General features: G+C 38.7%; 1 protein-coding gene across 1 annotated transcript in view; it reads left to right on the top strand.

Moving 5' to 3' along the window:
• Positions 1–842: 842 nt before the first annotated feature.
• LOC139718239 (adenylate cyclase type 10-like) overlaps positions 843–20,751 on the top strand; it is a 69,484-nt gene continuing 49,575 nt past the window's right edge. Inside the window, exons 1-12 of the mRNA XM_071629716.1 lie at positions 843–903; positions 2,826–3,005; positions 8,600–8,743; positions 10,797–10,940; positions 11,589–11,797; positions 12,590–12,701; positions 13,719–13,886; positions 14,616–14,698; positions 15,816–15,972; positions 16,642–16,673; positions 17,579–17,697; positions 20,131–20,207. Coding sequence (XP_071485817.1) covers positions 843–903; positions 2,826–3,005; positions 8,600–8,743; positions 10,797–10,940; positions 11,589–11,797; positions 12,590–12,701; positions 13,719–13,886; positions 14,616–14,698; positions 15,816–15,972; positions 16,642–16,673; positions 17,579–17,697; positions 20,131–20,207 — 1,486 coding nt within the window. The remainder of the gene's footprint in view (positions 904–2,825; positions 3,006–8,599; positions 8,744–10,796; positions 10,941–11,588; positions 11,798–12,589; positions 12,702–13,718; positions 13,887–14,615; positions 14,699–15,815; positions 15,973–16,641; positions 16,674–17,578; positions 17,698–20,130; positions 20,208–20,751) is intronic.

The raw sequence follows: 20,751 nt of genomic DNA on the forward strand, positions 1-20,751 counted from the left end.
CTGAAGATATGAAATTATTTTATCTTTCCAGAATGAGTGGCTCTTAAAAGCTAAAAAAAAAAAATCAAGAGCAAAATAATAAGAAAAAAAAAGAAGAAGATAGGAACTGATATGACACAGGAGTATTCATAGAATATTCGGAGAATAACGATCAATTTATACTGGTTGCTCATTCAGTCATTCACCAACATATATCCCGTAGGTACTTTCCTTTCTCTTTGTCTCCCTCTCACACCCCTTCTGTCAGTCTCAATAGTGAAGCCCCGAAAAAAAAAATAATTCGACTTAGCTGACTGCAAAATTACATTCATGTACATTCCACCTTCCTTCCCCTTCTTTGTCTGCCTGTCTGGCTGGCTCACTCGCTCTCTCTCTCTATATATATATCTGCTTTTCCTTATGTTCTCGGGAATTTTCAGAATGAAGACCTGAGGATGGGTGTGTCGGGACAAGTGTAACGAAGCTAATTTGAGAGCCGATGCGTGTTCTTGTGCACCCATTTCAAGTTTTTCTCCGCTGATGGTAATCATTAGTCATAGACAGCGTAAGTTTCTCGTCGGAAGTGATCATTTTAGCAGCACTATTAGCCGGAGCCCCCAACGCAGTGACCGGGCATGACTTGAATAACAGTAAATGCATACAACGGACACGTTGCCTTCGCTATCGGCTTACAGTAACGCAGGTTGTGCATGTGTTCGTGTGCATCTGTGTGTTCTTGATATGCCTTCGACAATCAAATGTGGCTCACTTTGTGAACTAATTGTGCGACCGGCGAACAGACGCGTTGCTCATTCGATTTTCTCTGGCAAAGTTTGGATCATTTCGGAATATCGTCAACATTTATGTTGGGTTGCTGTCTCTTTAGGTCACGGCTGGATGATACTGACTCGTCATGTTACCACGGTGAGTTTTCTGTTCGTTTCTTCAGTCCGTTCTCGCAGGAGATCCTATTTTTTAGAAGACAGCGATTTGAAACAATAACAGATTTAGCATTTTTTGCACAGACTGACTTTTTTTTCTACGACTTAAAAGCAGATATTTAACATTCAGTCTTGTAATTTGCTCTTTTATCTTTACTATGAATTGCTGTATTTTGCGAGCAATCGTGTTAAAACTGCAATAACGCTTTGTTTCAGCGATTGGTAAAAGAAAAAAATAATAAATCAGAAACTAATCGAAAGACTCCCAGTGCGCGCACGTTGACGTGACAACACACACGCATAAACACATTTACAATATTTTTATTGTTAAAAATGTCAGTACGTTCACGGGCACATGCAATTATATTGTATGAATGGAATTGTTTTAATATCGGACCATGTGTATAATAGAGAGAGTCGTTTCCTCACGGTAGCATTTAAAGTGATTTCTTCGACAGTACAATAATATACTGATTACAAGTGATAAAGATAGAAGAAAGCTATATGGCATATACATTTATTTTGTTAGCGATCAGTTCATCAGAGCTGTAGTGATGAGACAATTTTTAAAGACGTTGAATAGCTCGCAACGAGTTCTATGTACAATCCTGCGTGGGACGCAGGGGCCCACAGATTATATACTGTCAACGTGACTGTCCAGTGCGAAATTCCAAGAACTCAGACATTATTGGAGGAAATAAGGAAGACGGCGTTGCGCAAGAGGAAAACACAATCAAGGCATATGGCTATAACGATTTATGAATGTAGTTCCTATACTGTTAATTCGGCCACAAAGTGAGTGCACGCAAGTACTTGTACATGAAAAGTAATATGTAGCGTAATTTAAACCATCATTATTTTTGACTTTTACACTTAAAACAAAAAACAAAAACGCTTCAACACTTCTTGACACTAATGACATTGGTTTACGTAGAAACGTATTAGCGCGTATATAGGAACTGCTGTCTATTAAAATTGTAATCTTTTATTGCTGTATTTCATCAAAACGGAATTATTCAGTATACAGTATTTCACCAAGTGACTGAAATCAGTTTGATGGACAAACAGTACTAATGACACAGAAAAGATGGATATGCCACTGAACGTCTCATGATATCTCACATCATCTAGATTCATTGAATCCAGCGGCTTGTGTAGCGAGTATACAGCGTGCATAAAGAAATCCTTTGTATAAAGTTCGCATGCAATAGAAATGGTGTCATTGATATTTTTTTGATATCCTTTTTACAGTCGAAATGAAGAATATAATTTGAGTCTCTCTTGACACTACTTACAGATGTGACTGACCTTCGACTTTTCCACATGCCAACTGACTATAGGCAGGAAGGTGCCACCTCCCTGCCTATAGGTAATGCACATTATTTTCATTACTGTATATTTCTAATTAGTGTAAAGGCTTTTGAATGAAAGACAATGGATCAGTCTGTTGTATTTGACTCTGCATATGCGAGGACAGGAGATATGTTTTCTTACTGTTAATTCCATTAAAGAGACAGGGGATGCCGTATTAACAAGGCGTTAAATGGCACTCCAAACCAATGTTAGTGTGTTTGGTCTGACGTATAACATTGATTATGGCTTTCTTATCCGATTTAGGTCATTATACTCACCGATTTATTCTGCAGGTGCTCTTACTTTTTGTTATGTGTTGTTTGGTATCTTTCTATCATTGGCAACCCCCCCCCCCAAAAAAAAAAAAAAAAAAAAAAAAAAAAACCCACCAAACAAACAAATACTAACAAACTTCTGTGGTTTCAAAGTTGGCAGCCAACGTGAAGAATAAGTACATCTTCGCATGCAGCGGTAATTTGACTTATCAGGAAATATAATAAGTAATCATTGTCTTTACTGTTCTCTCCATACTTCACCCCCCTCCATTTCCAGCAAAACCGCAGGTCAAAAAACAAAAGGATGATCCGCCTAAGGCCCGACTGGCACACAAGGCCATGGTCATTAACAAGCTCGCGACCCACGTTCCCGATCTGGTCCTTACCAGATCCAACACGACGCGCCTGCCGCATAGCCAAAAGTTTGAAGGAGTCTTGATGTTCGCCGACATCTCGGGTAAGCTTTTAGTGCACATTGTGGATAAAATGGGCATCGATCTTTGTTTTTGTTTCTTAATTAATTAGTTAGTTAGTTAGTTAGTTAGTTAGTTTGTTAGTTGGTTAGTGAGTTTGTTTCTATGCTTTTGTTACGTTTTAAGGACACATGAACATGCCACCTTTGTCTTCTTTTTTCTGTTGCTTTTGTTACTTGGCATGTTTTTTTTTTCTTTTGAACCTTTTTATTAATCAGATAATTGGCATGTCTATTAAAACAAAGCTGATCATATGAATTCATACAGTAGGAACAAAATGCAACAACAACAAATATGAAACAACAAAAAATGTAAGGAATTACATCAAACAGCATAATAGAGATACACATAGTGGGTTATGGTATTCATGAAGGGTAAGGATCAAAATAAATCTTCTAGAAGGGACAATTTCTTACAATGAATTTCGTCAGTTTTCTTTCGTTTGGAAATGTAAAGTATTTTGTGTTCTAAAAAAAAAAATGATGTCAATCCAGATAAAAATCGCATTTGGGCGGTGAGTTGGCTCAGTCGGTAGCGCGTCTATCTCACCACCCTAAGGACCCGGATTCGAACCCGAGTCTAGACTGAGGAATGTTGTGTGTAATCATACCGTCCCCTATAGCAAGAGGCAAAAACACTCTATCCCTCGGATAGGACATAAAATGGAGGTCCCGTGTATGAGAGAGTCACAACTCATGCACGTAAAAAATCCCGCTTCATTCATACATCGCAAAGAGCAGGGTGTTTAACCCGGTGAAGTGGTCCCACCTCATCACATCCAACTGGACCCCATGGAAGATCAGCTAAGCGTATAACTGAATATGGGCTATCCAGCCATCTTCTCAGATGGAAATGAACAAAGAAACAAACAAACAAATATAAATGTTTCTCTTTAACATTGTCTTACACCTTGGTAGCTGTAAAATTTAAAAAGGGCGAAATAATCGAAGCAAAACACAATTTTATTACCAATTACGTTGTGGATTACATACTTTTCATATGATACATGTAGATGAGTACAAATTTGGCTTCAGGCTCCAGATACTAGTTCCGAAAAGAAGTTTAAATTCATCAAAATCATGTTTTATCATTTAATTTTCTTTCTTCTGTGTTCTCTCTAGTGTCAGTATCATGTAATGATTTTTGCAAGTTTTTCGAGGCTGAGTGTGACATTGGCTACATGAACTTGTGAATACCTTACAAGGAGACTTTGGCAATGGAAAACACGACAAATCAAAAGGATGCACGTCATTTCATCCGCGGTGTACAATAGAGAAGATAAACAATGTAGGAAAAAATGATAATTCAGTCACGCTTTCGTACATAGGTACCTGCATCACATTGCATCGGCAGAGTCTAACATTATCATTTTCAAGTTCATTATCATTATCAAGTTCAGTTAGTTTCATCCAAGTTCGGAAACGAAAAAGCCTCGCAACTTCAGGAGGTTCTCCCGTAACAAGAAAATCTTAATTGTTTTCAAGTTGTTGTTTTTTTCACTGATCTGTTTTCATGTGAGGCAAATCTAAGATGCGTTGTAACATTGACGTGTAACATTTCTTTTTCAACAGTAAATGTTTTTACAACGCGTTATACCAAAACAGTAGCAGAATGCTCTGTCCGATACGCTATTGCAATATAGTATGTTGTATACGTTGTACTTTTTTTTTCTTGAACTTGTATCGAGAAAAAAAAAATGTGCTGTTAGAAATAAAATCTAATTTGAATTGAATTGAATTGAAGTAATTAAACATTGCTCACCAATGTAAATGGCAAGGACTTTGGGGAATTTTTTTTTGTCTTACGTGCAGACCAACTCAATGCGAATCAATATCCAAATACACTGGTTAATGCAAATCCAAATACACTGGTTAATAAAGTGGTTAATGCATCCACATCGACGTGTACACACACACACAAACCTGTAAGAACATTAATAACGAAAACCTTTTGCTACATGTGAACCTCAATTACACTGGAAGAATTCATCTGACCCATGAGCCTACTTGAGGATATTCAGTGACGATAGCACCTATAAGGACACACAAAAAAAAAATGTTTCAAGTCACTTTTGCCCAGTCATTCTCAAGCAGTGTGGTAGGAATGAGCCATTTGAAATCACAGCAGGTGATAAGGGCACAGACGATAAGACGCGAGTGCTAATCCTTATTAAGCTCAATATAAAACGCGTTAAGCCCAAGGAGGTATGATGGTGTACCTCCTTGGTCAGCCACACGGTCTACAGCTACATTAGGAAGACCTCATGTTACATTCTGTTCATTGAGAAAATTTGAAGATAATAGAATTATGTTGAAAGTGTCGACAATCACAATATTTCGGAATATAACCGTGTCAAGATGTGCTTCTAAGCTTTGGTAGGGCAAGAATAGAGCAACATATAGGATCTCAGTGTGATGTTACAGGTATAGTAAGTTCATAATTTTGGCAAGATGTGATGAACATCCGTACAGATTGATAATAAACACCCAAACAAACAAACAAAAGACAAACAAACAAACACACAAACAAACAAACAAACACACAAACAAAATCCTGCCTCGGTAACTACCATGACTACAGCATGTTTTGCTATTGATCTCAGCCAGAGGTCTGGACGTCAATGTCAGTGGGCTGGTAGCTTACATTCAAGTTTTTGGATATTTTGCATATTTGAGAACCTATACTGTTACAAGTCATTCTGTTCACCTATGTGCATACTTTTTCAATGTATTTCAATACATACGTAATATGCATTTGGAATCCTTCATTAGGGGAAGCTTTCTGGTTGTCAGGAACAGCCTTTGCTGAAAAGGGATTTATGAATAATATAACATATTGGTTTATTACGGCGGATCGAGTTCTCAAAGTAAATGAAAGCAAATATTTCTACTCTGAAGCTTGACGCAATGATAAACTTCAAGTTCTGGTGAATTAACACTTGCTTATAATGTTCACTTTCCCCCGTAAAGTTTTTTAGCACTGAACAGCTTTTCTCATCTTGATCCCTCATTACTTTTGCCATTCTGTAAGCCTGACTTTGTGAGATTATACTAAGTGTTATTGTATCTTGTGTATAAGCTCAAGGTGTTTTATAAGCATTGCAATATGATATAGTATAATATGAATATGTGATAATACATATGTATATAATGTTGATTTCATAGATAATCAGTACAGTATTGAATGCAATGGTGGTTGAAATAATGCACTCAATAGGGGCCAAATTCTTCGGACTGCTAAGTTAGCAAAAAGTGAGCTACAATTTTCATTACAGTCAACAGCATGCTTATATTGTATGTAGCTGTATAATTGACATTTTTCAATTATTCCCTTCATTGTATAGAATTGATAACTATGAAAGCAACTATCAAACATGGACGATGTTTCACGTGCCATAATTCGTATTCGAAGAAGTGTAGTATGGATAAACTTATAGAAAATGAGATTGTGGGATAGTTGATTTTCGGGGGTTATTTTGCGATGATTTTTTTTTTTAAATACTGATAGTGAGTGTGGCCTTGATTTAGGGATCTAAAGACCAATATGGCATGAACATCCTTAATGAGCCATATTGAATGTCCATGAAGGTTGTCAGGCTATACATGAGTGCATGCATGAAACGGCGGAGACAGGACAACGATTTGGAGCAAAGTCCGTGTTCTCTGTAACAGTTCACATGTCACATTGCATTAGGCCTGAAAACCTTGTTCCACAGCAGCGTAGCTATTAATAAAATGTAATCCATGATATCAAAAAGGCAAAGTGGAAAATTCATTGGCGCGAGCCGTTAGTCACAGCCTGTGGCAATCCGGGTGGATAACACCAGACTGGTGCTCCTTAGATATTTTGATGATCATACCCTGCTAAATATAGCTTGGTACGGCTTAAAATAGCTGCTGTGTTAGGCAAAGGGCGATGCACATGTTGCCTGCATCAGCTCATTCAAAAGATTTGCCATAAGTGATTTTTTTTTCGTAACTTTCTAACTATTTCTTTTTTGTTTAATTCTTTCATTCTGAAGCCTTGAAGTGAAATACCAGAGAAATTATTCCAGATCGATATTTTGTCAGGATCTCTGTCTACATCCCGGCCACGACACGCCCACATTGTCTTTGAGGAAGACAGTGAAAAGAACATAGAGAAATTCTCTTGCAGACAATCAGATCACACCGAAGGATCTGATAGACAGATTAGGAGAATACGTCAGAAGTATTTTAATGCAGATGCAGTCATGGAGTACTCAGTCTTGACAACAGAAATTAAGACACATGTTTATGAATAGCAACATTTTCCCACACAGACACGCGGAGGAGTCTCATAAATTCACGTAATATTCATGCCTGAAAATGATCTTCAGATACTCGCTTTCTCTCATCATGCAATACACTTTTTTAAGTTACTCGTTTTTATCTTTATCACTTCCTGATTTTTTTTTTTATCATTAAATCATAGTGATCATTCATCACTCTGCACAAAAGCTAAAACGTTCTGTCTTGTCTGTGTAAACGAATTTTCCATGCAATGTCGTCAGCTTTCTTTTGAAAGCATGAATGTCCGGCGATGTTTCAGGCATAAAAATGTTCAATGACCGAAAGAAAGAAAGCGAAAAATAATACTACATTGATAAAATGAACAGACTGAAATTTAAAAAATTATTTTCAGAATGTCAATTCAGTCATGGTACACGGATTCATTATTGCAAAAGGCCAGTCGGCCTTCTATTTTTTTTCTACTGTAAAAATAGTTTGCTTTGTTGTAGTTAAGTAATATCGCTAGTTTATTATAACTTTTTGTTTTGTTTTTGTGTATTCAATTAGGCCCAAAACATAAAGTTTTGCTTACTGGGGACCATCACGTATAGTAATTTGATTTTCTTTGTATTTCTGTGTATGTTGTCAAGATAATTGTACATATTATTCTTTCTTCATGCGCATAGTTAGCTATGATGAATGATAAATCAATACAATCTTTTCTCAAGTGATTTCCTGATCTAATTGTACCATCACGCAGGAACAATAAATGAATGAAATGAATGAAATTCTATGTTTTGTAAAACTTTTCAAAATGAAGAACGAGTGTGCAGAGCAGATTTTTTTTTAATGAAATATCCAGGCAATTTGGTATGCCAGAAAGTATCAATAGACATGACAAATATTGATAACCCGGTATAGATATAAGTAAAGAACAAAAAGCATCAACCATGCATACACTTTTGATCGTATGTGGCACCTAGGGACTTAACTAAGCAGCCGAGACGGATGTGATTCTACACTGTAGGCCTACTACATCACTGGAATGGGCCCTGCATGAATCGTTGAAACTGATACGTACCTCGTTCAATGCACGACAAGGCATGAAGTTATGACCGATGATAATCATCAACCGCAATACTGTTGCCAATGGTTATGATTAACATGTATGATAACATTGCCATTTGAGATAATAGGACCGCAAGGGTCAAACAAATTGACCAGAAGGTTATTTGCATGTACTAGTGTCAGTTTCTCCTCAATTGTGCAGGGCCTTTTTACCGATTTCTCGATACTCTATATGGTTCATTTCTTCCAAACTCTTGCAGGCTTTACAGCTCTATGTGAGCGCTACAGCATGAGCTCCCGGTCGGGCTGCGGCACGGATCGTCTTTCCCGCGCACTCAACGACTACCTGGGCGAGATTGTTGAAAACATTCTCGGGACGGAAGGCGATGTCCTGAAATTTGCCGGTACGGACAAGATAAGCAAATGTTGTAAACCTATGTGAAGTCCGAGAAATAAACCTTGTGTTAATTCTAGGCGCATTATATCAGTAGATTCATATCACATCATAATTATACGCAAAACAATATTTAAAAAAAGATGTTAATTGATTATACTGAAACAAAAAAAGTTAAGGATTGTTCCCATCGACATCCGACTGTTGGGTAAACCACGTACAGTAACTTTCTTTTCTTTTTCCTTTTGGAAGGATTCTTTCCAGAAATCTGTGTTCACGGAGCAAATATATGTGACATCATACACGTTAAACAATATGTTCAAGAAACGTTTTTATGATTCTTGACACATAATGTGAATGATTCTTCCCATGCACCGACATCCGACCACATGGAAGAATAGAATCATTACAATAATGAATCTGAAATGGGCAATCCATCCATTTTGTAGTCTCTCTTTGATTCATGTATGATTTATGTATTATTCTGTGTATTTTTAATGTGAAACGGATAATAAACAAACAAACAAACGACTGATGCGTCAGTCAGATAAGTTTCTTTCCTCTTTTTTTTTTTGTTAAAAGATTCTTCCTTGGACTTCATTCATTCACGGAGCAAATTCATTTCACATTATACGAAAACTATATGATTTCAACAAGTTCGTATGATTATATTGAAATATAAAGTGCATGATTGTTCCCACCGACACCCGACTGATGCGTAAGTCACTTTGGTTTCTTCTCTTCTGTTCTTTTAGAAAGAATCCTTTTTTTTTTTCCATTCTACGAATTTTGCATTCATGGAGCGAACCGTATCCTTTCACATGTAACTGCCCTGAATTCGTACAACTGTGAAAACTCTTAATTGTAACAATGGGCAATGCGCTTGCCAAGCTTTATCGGAAGACGGCTCATATCCCGCAATTAAGTAAGTAATATCTTGTGAGGCAATTTAGCTCATTTAAAAAAAGGAGGGGGAAAAAGCGGCGTTATTCAGGTTACTTGGTGACAAGAAAACATCATAACTGTCCCCTCGCCTCCCCAGAGCGTGTGCACACCGACCATTACGTAATATTTGCAACCATAGAAGTGGAAATGGATTTCCACAGGACGAAGACGGACGAAGAACACAAAATGTTCCAAATTGTTGACAAGTCGAATAAAATACTTTTTTTCCACTTTATGTATGTAACATCCTCTGCCATCTGTTCCGTTTTGCCAATGTCAGTACTTGTTCGGTCTATTGAGCCCAGACTTATTACTGTGTTCTTTATCAGAAGGCCTATTATACTAAATAGACATCTTCCACATCGGTCACTCTGAACAATGAATATGTGCATAGCTCTGATATGAACTCAGACCTGAATAAGTTGTTTAAATCATGGCATTTTCAATCATTATAAACGAGCTTGAGATATCCTGTGCACAGCTTCGAAAATTCGAAGTAGATCAAATTTAGAAACAAAACAAAAAACGAATCGAAGTGCAGTAATGAAGTGAATTCAAAATTTAAAGCCAGCAGGGAGCAGTGCAAGTAATAATTAGATATTCAGCTACACTTATAGTTTTGAGTCTTGTTGCAAATATATTTGTATACGTCTACATGTAGCCAGCTGAATTTCAAATTGTCGTTTACCATTTGAGTCACTATACCATTGCATGATGGATGGGGTGCCCAACAGAAAATCACTGCACACTCTTGTAATGAGAAAATAAATGATGTCGATTTGGCAAAGAGGGTAAAAGAGAAAGAGAATACAAGAAATGTGAACTTATCAAATTTCTCACAATACAGGACAAGGGGTAGGAATGATCTGCGAAAAGATTTATACAGTTGTATTAAGTTTGTGCCTGACTGAAACTTACTACGAGATTTGAACGTGTCAGTGAGCTATAGTCAAATTACAATGCATTGATTGAATCCAGTTTGTATGCATAATTGGTTATTGCTGTGTGGGAGAATCGTCGGACCAGTTATCTGGCTATCAAGAAGCAACCGTTGTAATAAAGGTGTGCAGTTGATTTGCATATACGCTGAGAAAAATGGTCCGATTGTACCCCGGCAGGCGATGCCTTCTTAGCACTGTGGAAGGTGACGAGGGCGAACATGGATCACATCCTCACCCGGGTGATCAAATGCGGGCTCCGTATCCAGGAGCGGTGCGACAACTGGGACACGGAGGTCGGAGTCAAGCTCAGAGTTAAAATAGGTAAAATGTCAAAAGAACCCCTCCCCCACCCCCACCCCAAAAAAGGAACAAAAACAGAACCCAACAACATCAATACCAAAGCAGCACCCCAAAATGATAAACGAATATGATAATTGCGAATTCATATCGTTGTTCATTCCGAACAAAAATAAAACAATTTTAAAAAATCTATGAGCTCTTGCACAGCAATTTCTCTCAGTGAGAAAAAAAAATATAGTAAAGGTCGTGTCTACGGTTGTCTCTACAACTGAAAATGTCTAACGGTTTAAAGTTTACTTTAAGCAGAGTTTTCTCATGCCGCATATTCGGTGACATGCTTAAACAAAAAGTAGGATTTGGAATGGGAGGGGCGGGAGGAGAGATGATACATTTTTTTTCAGTAGCTGACCTTGACTGAAGGAAAGGACATCGTTGACAACGAGTGAACCAATTTCAATGACCTTTATTTTCTATTGATGAGATATCATGTGAGATTTACGAAATTACATGTACGAAACGGATGTTTCTAAGTTGTTCAATAACTTTGCTCTCATTAGTTCAGTCAACTTGAAAAAGAGTGTTTTTTTTTTCATCTATTAGGACTTGCTTTACTATTCCTTGCCAACGGTAATCCTCCTCCCTCCCATTATTTCCCTCTCTTCTGTGAAGCCTTGTCGATCGGGCCCGTGCGTGTGACCACTGTGGGGAACGAGAGCTGCTCGCATTTTGTGCTTAGCGGCCCCGCGGTGCTCGAGGTGAACATCGCGGAGAAGTTCGCCCTGTCTGGCGACGTCATCCTGTCGCCCAAGGTGTGGGCCTACTGCCCCGATCACGAACTCATCGAGCATACTTTCAAGGCGGATGACAAACACTTGGCGGTAAGTGCGCCGCGGATTCAGCATGTTAAGTAAGCGTCACATGAATGGTTGAAGTCAGATTCCACCGTCACCGTTTAGCACGATAAGCGCCTTTAATCCAGCGGTTGGGAATTACTTCAAACCGCTTCTTGGCTGATGACGTCCCGTTTCTTATCTGCTCAGTCTTTACGACAGTCCGAGATAAATCCCGGATTCAGCTATCATTGCCGATTTTCGTCTCTCCTTCTGATACAATATATATGTCGCCCGTTTTGGAGAATGCAACTGAATTATCATACAATGTTGGTGTCGATGATAAAGTTGGTTGTGTACGTTTGAAAAAGAAGAAGAAGAAGAAGTCATTATACCCGAAGAGAGAACCATACAGATCGGTACTTTGCCTTAAAAGGTCGATTTCTTCATTTATGTCGTCGAAGTTATGTATGGGCTAGGAGGAGACCAATACACGATTATCTAAGCAAGATCATTCATGTTATTGACGTTCTAAAGAAAGATTAAAAGCATCAGCAAGGAATTCTCACGCATAAGTTTTCGTTAATTTGGTAATATTGTCTAAGATTCTGAGGTGGATTATTTCATTTATTAGAGGAATTATATGCAAATGCTCGTTCGCCACAAAGTCTGGTTCTTCTGTTTGGAATTACAAATAAGTCTTTGCCGTAACTATGTCATTGCCTTCTGCCACTTGTTCACACAATAATGTCTACGATATTTTGAGTTTGTGGTGGTGAGAGGATTTTACATGGTCCTAAATTTGCTCCTTGATATTTTTGAAATGCCCAAACGCCTCAGGTGACCGCATATCATCGTCGCAAACCGAAATCACCAGGTAAAGGATCCAAGGCTTCGTCGAGCTTGCCGGGGAGCCAGAGACAGCGGGCCGGAACAACCAAGAGCGCGTTGAGTAAGCAATTGCTTGATTTGAATGAATAAGCCAGTTCGGAGTTATAGCTCATGGCGCATTGGTACGAATGACCTTTCTTTTTCTCAATCGGTTAGGGGCACTTCATTTATTTTCAGAGAGACATAATGCATAAGCTTTACGTAACAATTTATGGGATTCATCAATCCTGTTCAAACAAAGAATGAACTTGCGTAGCGACAAGGGGCCCGTTGCATAAAAGTTACAATTATGGTAACTTTGCCATCCAATGGTAACTACCATGGTAACAATACTCAACAGCCAATCAAAATCAAGAATTTCATGGAAGTTACCATTGGATGGCAAAGTTACCATAATTGTAACTTTTATGCAACGGGCTCCAGATGACTAGAATGATCCGTCAATTAACACCTGTGAAAGCATCCATTTAATTATTTAGCATTGAATGTATAAACACTCTCTTTCTATTGATATTGCCAAATACCACTTTTGCTGTCAGGTGGATGCGCTGGCAAGCAACATTTATGAGGATTACGTGAATAATCATTACATCACAGATGAGTATCCCAGTGAATTAAAAAACCCACATGCCTGTTGGTACGAATGACCTTTTTTTCTGCTCATGCGCAAAGTGGAACTGCGAACAGGCTTATACTGATGTTGTTTCGCTTCACATTCTGTTTCAAGCATTGAAATCCTGTTCTTAATCCGTCACCTGGTATCCTTTTGAATTGCTGCTCATATGAGCCCAACCACCCTACCTCATTATGTACAAATGTGTGTGCTAATACTGCTACTAATTACCATTTTTTTGTTCCAGTGTACGGAAATTTGTTTCTTGTAGGGTGTTACCCTTCAAAAAAGAAGCACACACATATAGAGAGATAGACGCAACTGTGACACAACGAAGAAATTCATCAAAAAAAAAAAAAGTCGCAGACTTGATATTATGAGGATTTATATTTCAAGGTTCAACAACAATTATTGCAAACAGAAAAGCAAAAACTCCTGAAGAGACTAATGATATTCTTCTTACAGCCGAAGAGAGATTCACCGGATGGCGGAGGCTGTCTACCGGGGCGTACCTCCTTCAGAGTCAGGCCACGTCGGCCCGGCTCGCCGGCAAGAAGAGCACATTGACCGACCCGCTGTACCGAAGCTCGTCAATCACCGAGACAGCTGTGGAACAGGATGCGAGAGGGAGACGTGAGAAATCGATGCCTTCCTTCAAACCCTTTTAGGATGACAGTCCCCAAATTCCATCTCCAATGCATGCTGCACATGATTGTCTATTATAGTCTCTGGTTATGATGGGGTCAACCCTCTCATTTGTCTAAAACGATTAGATCAGAGCGAATTCTGCACCATTTCCAAGCTTTCAACCTCTTATTTTGGTTTTTGGGTGTTCCACATACCATAAATTGCTCTTTGCATTGATTGACACATGATTGCTTCCTGCACACTTCTGTGTAGGCTTTAAAGCAAGCCATCGATTCAAGAAGGTCCAAACTTATTATCATGTATAATATTGCTTTTGGCAAAGGAGAGGTATGCCATTATGGTCTCTCACATTGGAAGACGGTACAAGAGTAGAAATTATGTGAAATATTTACATTGCTTTCATTTTGATGACCATTATATTCATCGTCATCATCATTACAGAGTATCATTAGTTGTCATCTTTCCCTCTCTCTGATTACTCACAGCCAATTACGTCATTTAGACTCCTTTTCCTGTGTTCACACCCGCAAAACCATAGTCGATAAAAGAGCTGCAATTCCCTTCCCGTAATGATAATGTCAGCCATTCTCAAAATAGCTCACTTTTCCCTGTATTGTGCTGCGAATTATTTCATTAGCAAAGGCAACGTCACTCGCTTACCTCCATGCAAAAAGTGTGTTAATTTACAGTGTTCGTCGTGCACCGTTTTTACAGAACGAGCCGCGGTCTTTGTCTCCCCGACCGACGACGAGAAGGCACGTCTGCGGAAGTACATCATTAAACCTGTTCTTCAGAAGGTATTGCAACATCGCCCGGGCAAGCAAGTACTTAATTTTAAGGTGGGAGGGGGGCAGGGTTGGGTATGTCAAAAGTGCGCTCAGCACAGCCAGATCAAAGAACAAAGGAGAGCAGAAAATGTCAGCTGACGATCTAGAGAATTATGCTGACGTTCAAGCACGAATGCCATTGGCAGTAACAGGTGTGGTACCACGGGCCAGATTATCGTGCGAAGGGGGAAGACAATTATGAGGTACAAGATACGACATTGTCAAGCTGTAAGTCGCTACATTAATGCACTTCACAATGTTTTCCCTCACCTCATTATCAAGCGTTATCACTTATCACGAAGAGTAGGATATGCGCTGAAATATTGCCTTCTTTTATCATTATTTCAAACTTTATGAAACTCGGAAGTCTCAGAACAAAGAGAAGAAAACAAACTCGACGTGTTATGAACGAATGTAAATGGCTTTGGGAAACGAGAAAGTGTGCTGCGCCAATTGCTGGAATTTAAAGATGATTATTAAAAGGAATAGAGTTGGTAAATGGATTATTTGTGTGCGTCTGTATGGGTGTGTGTATGTGTGTATCTGTACATATGTATGTGTGCATCTCCTTGTGCAACACAGTCTTCTGTCTGTCTGTCTTCCTTTCCCGAAAAGGATTCGAGCGATTTTTCTGATTGAACATATGGTTTGGCTTGGTTTGGTTTATTTCTGGATTTTCTTTCTCCAAATACAATAACAAATGAAAACAAAGTGATACAGAATATGCAAAAAAAAAGGAGAGTTTCACATACAAACCAATACAAGAAATGTCAATTTCATAACATTAGTCTGTAATGACATATGAATCAAAACAGCATATTAAGGCATAATGTATTTATGAACAAAGGAGAAATCAATACAGGGGACCGTCATCATACGCAGAACTTGACGTGGATAAGGCCCTACAGGCTAATGGCTACAGGATGATGGCTACAGGCAATTAGTAGAAAGTGCGTGCGCACGAGAGCGTGGTTTTATCGGCTTAGATTTGCAGTACATGTATGTCTTTCAAGTAAACGGCGAGCTAGCTTACCGAAAGAAAAAAAAATCCAGTTTCCTGAAATTGTCTTACCTTAAATCCGTCTAGATCGACGACAACATGCCTCTGGAATACCTGTCCGAGATGAGACAGGTGTCCGTGGTCTTCATTAACCTGGTCTTTGCGAGCGGTGCGGACATTGATGAGAGTGACAGCCTCCAGGAAACTTTCAATATCATCCATGAGAGCATGCTTGCCTTTGAAGGTAATTTCCTTGAATACGCCCGTGCCTAAATCAACATCGCTGCTACACGATGACATTGAAAGGAAATGCGCCCCTCATCAGGGGTAGATCTAAAATTTACACTAGAGCAGTCTAAAAGAAAAGGGAGGGGGGAAATTATTATTTACAAAAAGTATGTCTCAGAGATGGAACTACGTGAATGAGGTACAATGCAGTTTTATGGCTTGATTATCATATCACCCATGTGGCTGGTTTTTTGCTTGTTTTTTTTTTTTCGTCAAGTGCTTGTAAAAACTATATGCGAACTTGTTCTGTGAAATACACGTGTATGATCCTTATGCATTTTTGTGTTCAGGCGTTTAAAACTTTGTTAATATGCCTAAATCATTGTCAGGTAGATGGTGAACTGTCAAGATCCAAACCTTAGCTTTTATTCTTTGTTGTTGTTGCTTTCCTTAGACATATCTCACATGTTTACCACATGTAGTTGACTCCTTATTTTCCGGAAAGGCTAAATAAGTCTTTCTTTAGTTTGGACTTTCATTGCTTAACGTAAGCTTACCGGCCTGTTCATTTCATCCACTGTAAGTGTGCACGATTGTTTTCTCATTAAATTCACACTCCTGAGAGTTGATTGCAAGACTAGTAGAACACGATTTCACGTAACCAAATCCCTGTCTACATATACAGGTTGCCTGAACAAGGTCTTCATGTTTGACAAGGTAGGACTCCTCCCCTTTTTCCAATACCATAAACAAAATTAAACACAAACAAACAGTCAAACAAACAAAACATAATTTCATAAGGTATTCTTTTATCATAATGCTTCAATGAAGTGATTTGAAGGATTTGCGATCCCGTCATCTGCCATTTGGCTTTGGACAATAATGCCTAAGATATCAGAATCTGACCCAATTTCCATTCAGTAGATGTTGCTATGGCGGGGGACAAGGCCAGAGACGCTTTCTGGTTGCCAAGGAAGGATGTGGTCTTTCTTAGTTTGGGCATAGAATTTTGACACATCTCGAAACCTTCTCATTGAACCCTATCTAACTAAACGAGAATCTGAAACTGCATGATTTAGGCCTATGTCAAATATTTTCAGCATCCTTATTTGATGCTACGATCTGCCAAAACCAAAACTACGTGTTGACAAAGTTAGGCATTTAATCCATATCCCTTGTACTACCTGTTTGCAGTGTGCAGCAAGGCGGTCATCATCATTTCGGAATGATATAGGAGGGAAAAGCATCTTAATAATGCTTTTCATGTAATATGTAACCGTAAGAGTACCTCTGTGTTGAGTTCTTGCAATTAAAGGTGACTGTTAAGTACATGTAGCGTACGTTTGATCATCTCCCTACGAGCACATCATTAATCAAAGACGCTTATGATCCTTCTTAAGCCACTTGGATAAGTCGATACCCGATTCCTAGGTGTATGATAAGGGCCTTATTGGCAGGGCCGGCTCCCTACAAAAGTGGTGTTATCACCAAAGAGGCTACTTTGCATAAACAAGATCAAGTTATCATTCTATCATTGTTATCATTAATGTTGCTGTTCCACAATATTGCTTTCATCATCATTTGATTATCATCGTTTTTATCATTTCATATTCATTCTCAAGGGATGCACGTTCCTGGCAATCTTTGGCCTGCCGGGTTACAAGCACGAAGACGACTGCGCGCGCGCACTGAAATGCTCGTATCGCATGATTGAACTCCTGAAAGCCACGAAAAATGTAATGTAAGTCAAAGGAAACGAAAAGGTCAGCTTTATCCATTGTTTTCTTCCGTATCTCATGGATTGCGTGCGCGCGCGCGCGCGCGCGTGTGTGTGTGTGTGTGCGTGAATGTGTGTGTTTGTTTGTGTGTATGTGTAGGTATCCTACATACAGTAGGCCTATACCTACTTGATACCTGCAGACACCCACAGACAAACAAGCAAACAAAACGCAATCCATAAGTTGTGTCTGTGTACGTGTGTTTGTATCAATTAGAGCATGGAGGTACAAAAGACTGTACCTCCATGATTAGAGTAACCGTTGCAGTGACAATGAATCTTAAGCCGAATGCCCACTGTGTGACCTGAGCCTGGGAGCTGGTGCGAGCTGTATGGGGCGCCAAGTGTCGCATGACATATTTCGTTACGAAATGACTGATTTCGTAACGAAATCGGCCATGCGACACTTGGTGCCCCATACAGCTCGCACCAGTTCGCAGTCTCAGGTCGCACAGTGGGCATTTGGCTTTACAGGTGACTACCAATGATTATCGTTATGTACTAGATGCCAAGGTACGCTTTGAACTCGAGATGCACTGTCAGCTGTGGCAATTAGGTCGTTGCCTGTCAGACTCAATAAAGCATCCGGAAATAGCTAGAGGAGATGAGCCTTCGTGTACAAAGGAGTGTAACTTCCATTTTGTCAAATCCAGTAGGCAGTGACATCAGCTACACCGTTTCGTTATAAACTTAGGCGACATTCTGATATGTTAATTTCTAGGTAGACTCAAACAAGTATAAACTGACTCTGTACCCACCACGAGCCGTCAGGGATGTTTCTGTTACACGGCAGCATTGATATCAGATAGAGGGAGGGCGGGAAGGGAGTGGAAGATTATAAGATATAGGCCTACCAGACTCAGGAGCAACTTCAAGCACGTCACGTCACGAGTATTCAACAGTTTTGTGAGATGTGTTTGTAATGTCATGTAATAATCAGTGGTATTCCCACTCAATTATATCAATGGTATTTCTCACTCACTCCGATCATAATACAACGAGTTCATTCAACAATATCAAAAAATATCGGGATCGTCTGGACAGTAAGAGAATATCTTACCAAACATACCCTTCAAATTCTTTATAATGCACTCATATTACCCCATATCACCTACTGTAATATTGTGTGGGGGAATTGCGGTGTTAACAAAATAAAGTCGATATTATTACTACAAAAACGTTCTGTAAGACCTATTACCGGTTCACGCTACTTAGCACACACTGAATCTTTGTTTTATGATTTAAAGACTTTTAGAATTTCTGATATACATACACGGCAAAGAGCAATATTTATGTATAAATATACTAATGATCAGCTCCCTGAATTGTTTAAAGATATGTATATTTCAAATTATAGTATTCATTCATATCCTACCCGTCATGCAACAAATTATCATTTGGAAAATCCTAAACTCATTATTGCTGAAAATTCCATAAGAAATCATGGTCCAGATGTATGGAACTCGTTGAAGAATGACCTTACACGCAGTTCTTCTCTATAATGTTTTAAAGCATCCTATAAAAACGTTCTTCTCGCAATGTTCCACTCGAATTAGAAATTACGCTTTTGTTATAGTTCCCAACTCCTAAACACTGTATCTCATCGCTTTTCTTCTCTTCTCTCTTCCCTCTACTATTCCTATTCAGGTCCCTTATTCTCGGGTTTTGTTTTGTTTTGTTTTTCTTTCGTCTTCTACATTCCACCTTGTGTTGTCCTTTTTGGTCCAATGACATTTAATTTGTTCTACTTGTGTATAATGTTCCGTTCCTTCCTTTAGTTATATGAAAAAATTTTTACAAGGCATATGTCCAGAGGCCGTTGTCCAAGTCAAGCGTTTTGCTTATTGATAACGGTCTCCTCCACCTGTACTTTTAAAGATCTGTAATGATATTTACGTATTATTTCACATGATTATACATTCATAATGTGAAATTTTGTTTATATTTTCATGACTTGTGAATAATATGTTCGATATTGTTATACTTATTTTCTGTTATGTACAAGTGGAGAAATAAAACTTACTGAAACTGAAAACATGTTAAACCTTTGGACCAAAAAGAGGCACAAATCTATTCGGTCAATAGATAGGAAGTCTGCTAACCACTTGTAAGCTTCTACGCCATATGCTAATATTGTATTACTGCGATTAATATTCATTGTATCACGTTATATACTTTTTCAAATCCGGTATTTCCTACCTCTGTTTGTCTTATAACGTTTCAAAAATGAACACAAACAAACTAGCAAGGTGATTATTTGACGACGTACGTCAATTTATGAATGCCAAACAAGACATGATTTTTTTGAGGTCATTTTTTATCTGTTTTTCTATTCATTATTATGAACATGTATTTATCATTATCATTTCTATTTTGGGGGATGTGTGTGATTTGCAGCCAAGCTTCAATCGGTGTTACCACTGGATCGTCTTTCTGTGGCGTTGTGGGGCATGTTCACCGTCATGAATACACAGGTGTGCTATTTTCAGTCTTGTCCAATATATATGAGTCGTGCTTTATAAGAGGTACGTTGGCAGTAAATGTTGCTATGTGGAATGATAATCAGGTAGTTTGTTGTGACATGTCTTCGTCTTATGTCATTTCTATGTAACACACCACTACGTAAATGTATGCATGCCCAAAAATATTAATAGTATCTATTCTTGTCTGTGTGTTTTTTTTTCTCTCTCTCTCAATCTTTTTCGTCTAAAGGTTTTTATTAGTATCCACTTTGCGATTGTTTATGTGACTGTGTTTGTGCTTGTGTGTGAACGTCCTTTGGAATTCAATTTTTTTTTTTTTTTTTTTTTTTTGGGGGGGGGGCATATTTCTCACACGGGTGTAATTCGGCACCCCTTTGATTGAAAAAAAAGGGGGGAGACTTGTTGGTGAGGAAGATACACTGCCATGGACTCGTTTATTTTGAGGTATATCAAAGGCCAAAAGCACGTGCAAGCAGCGAGGGTAAGACACTGCTACTGATTTTGTTAGTGACCTCAAATTCAAGGGTTCCTTCTG

Source organism: Diadema antillarum, unplaced genomic scaffold (genome assembly GCF_040938485.1).
Source record: "Diadema antillarum isolate AM-2024a unplaced genomic scaffold, OU_Dant_1.0 scf00000091, whole genome shotgun sequence".
Lineage (NCBI taxonomy): Eukaryota > Metazoa > Echinodermata > Echinoidea > Diadematoida > Diadematidae > Diadema > Diadema antillarum.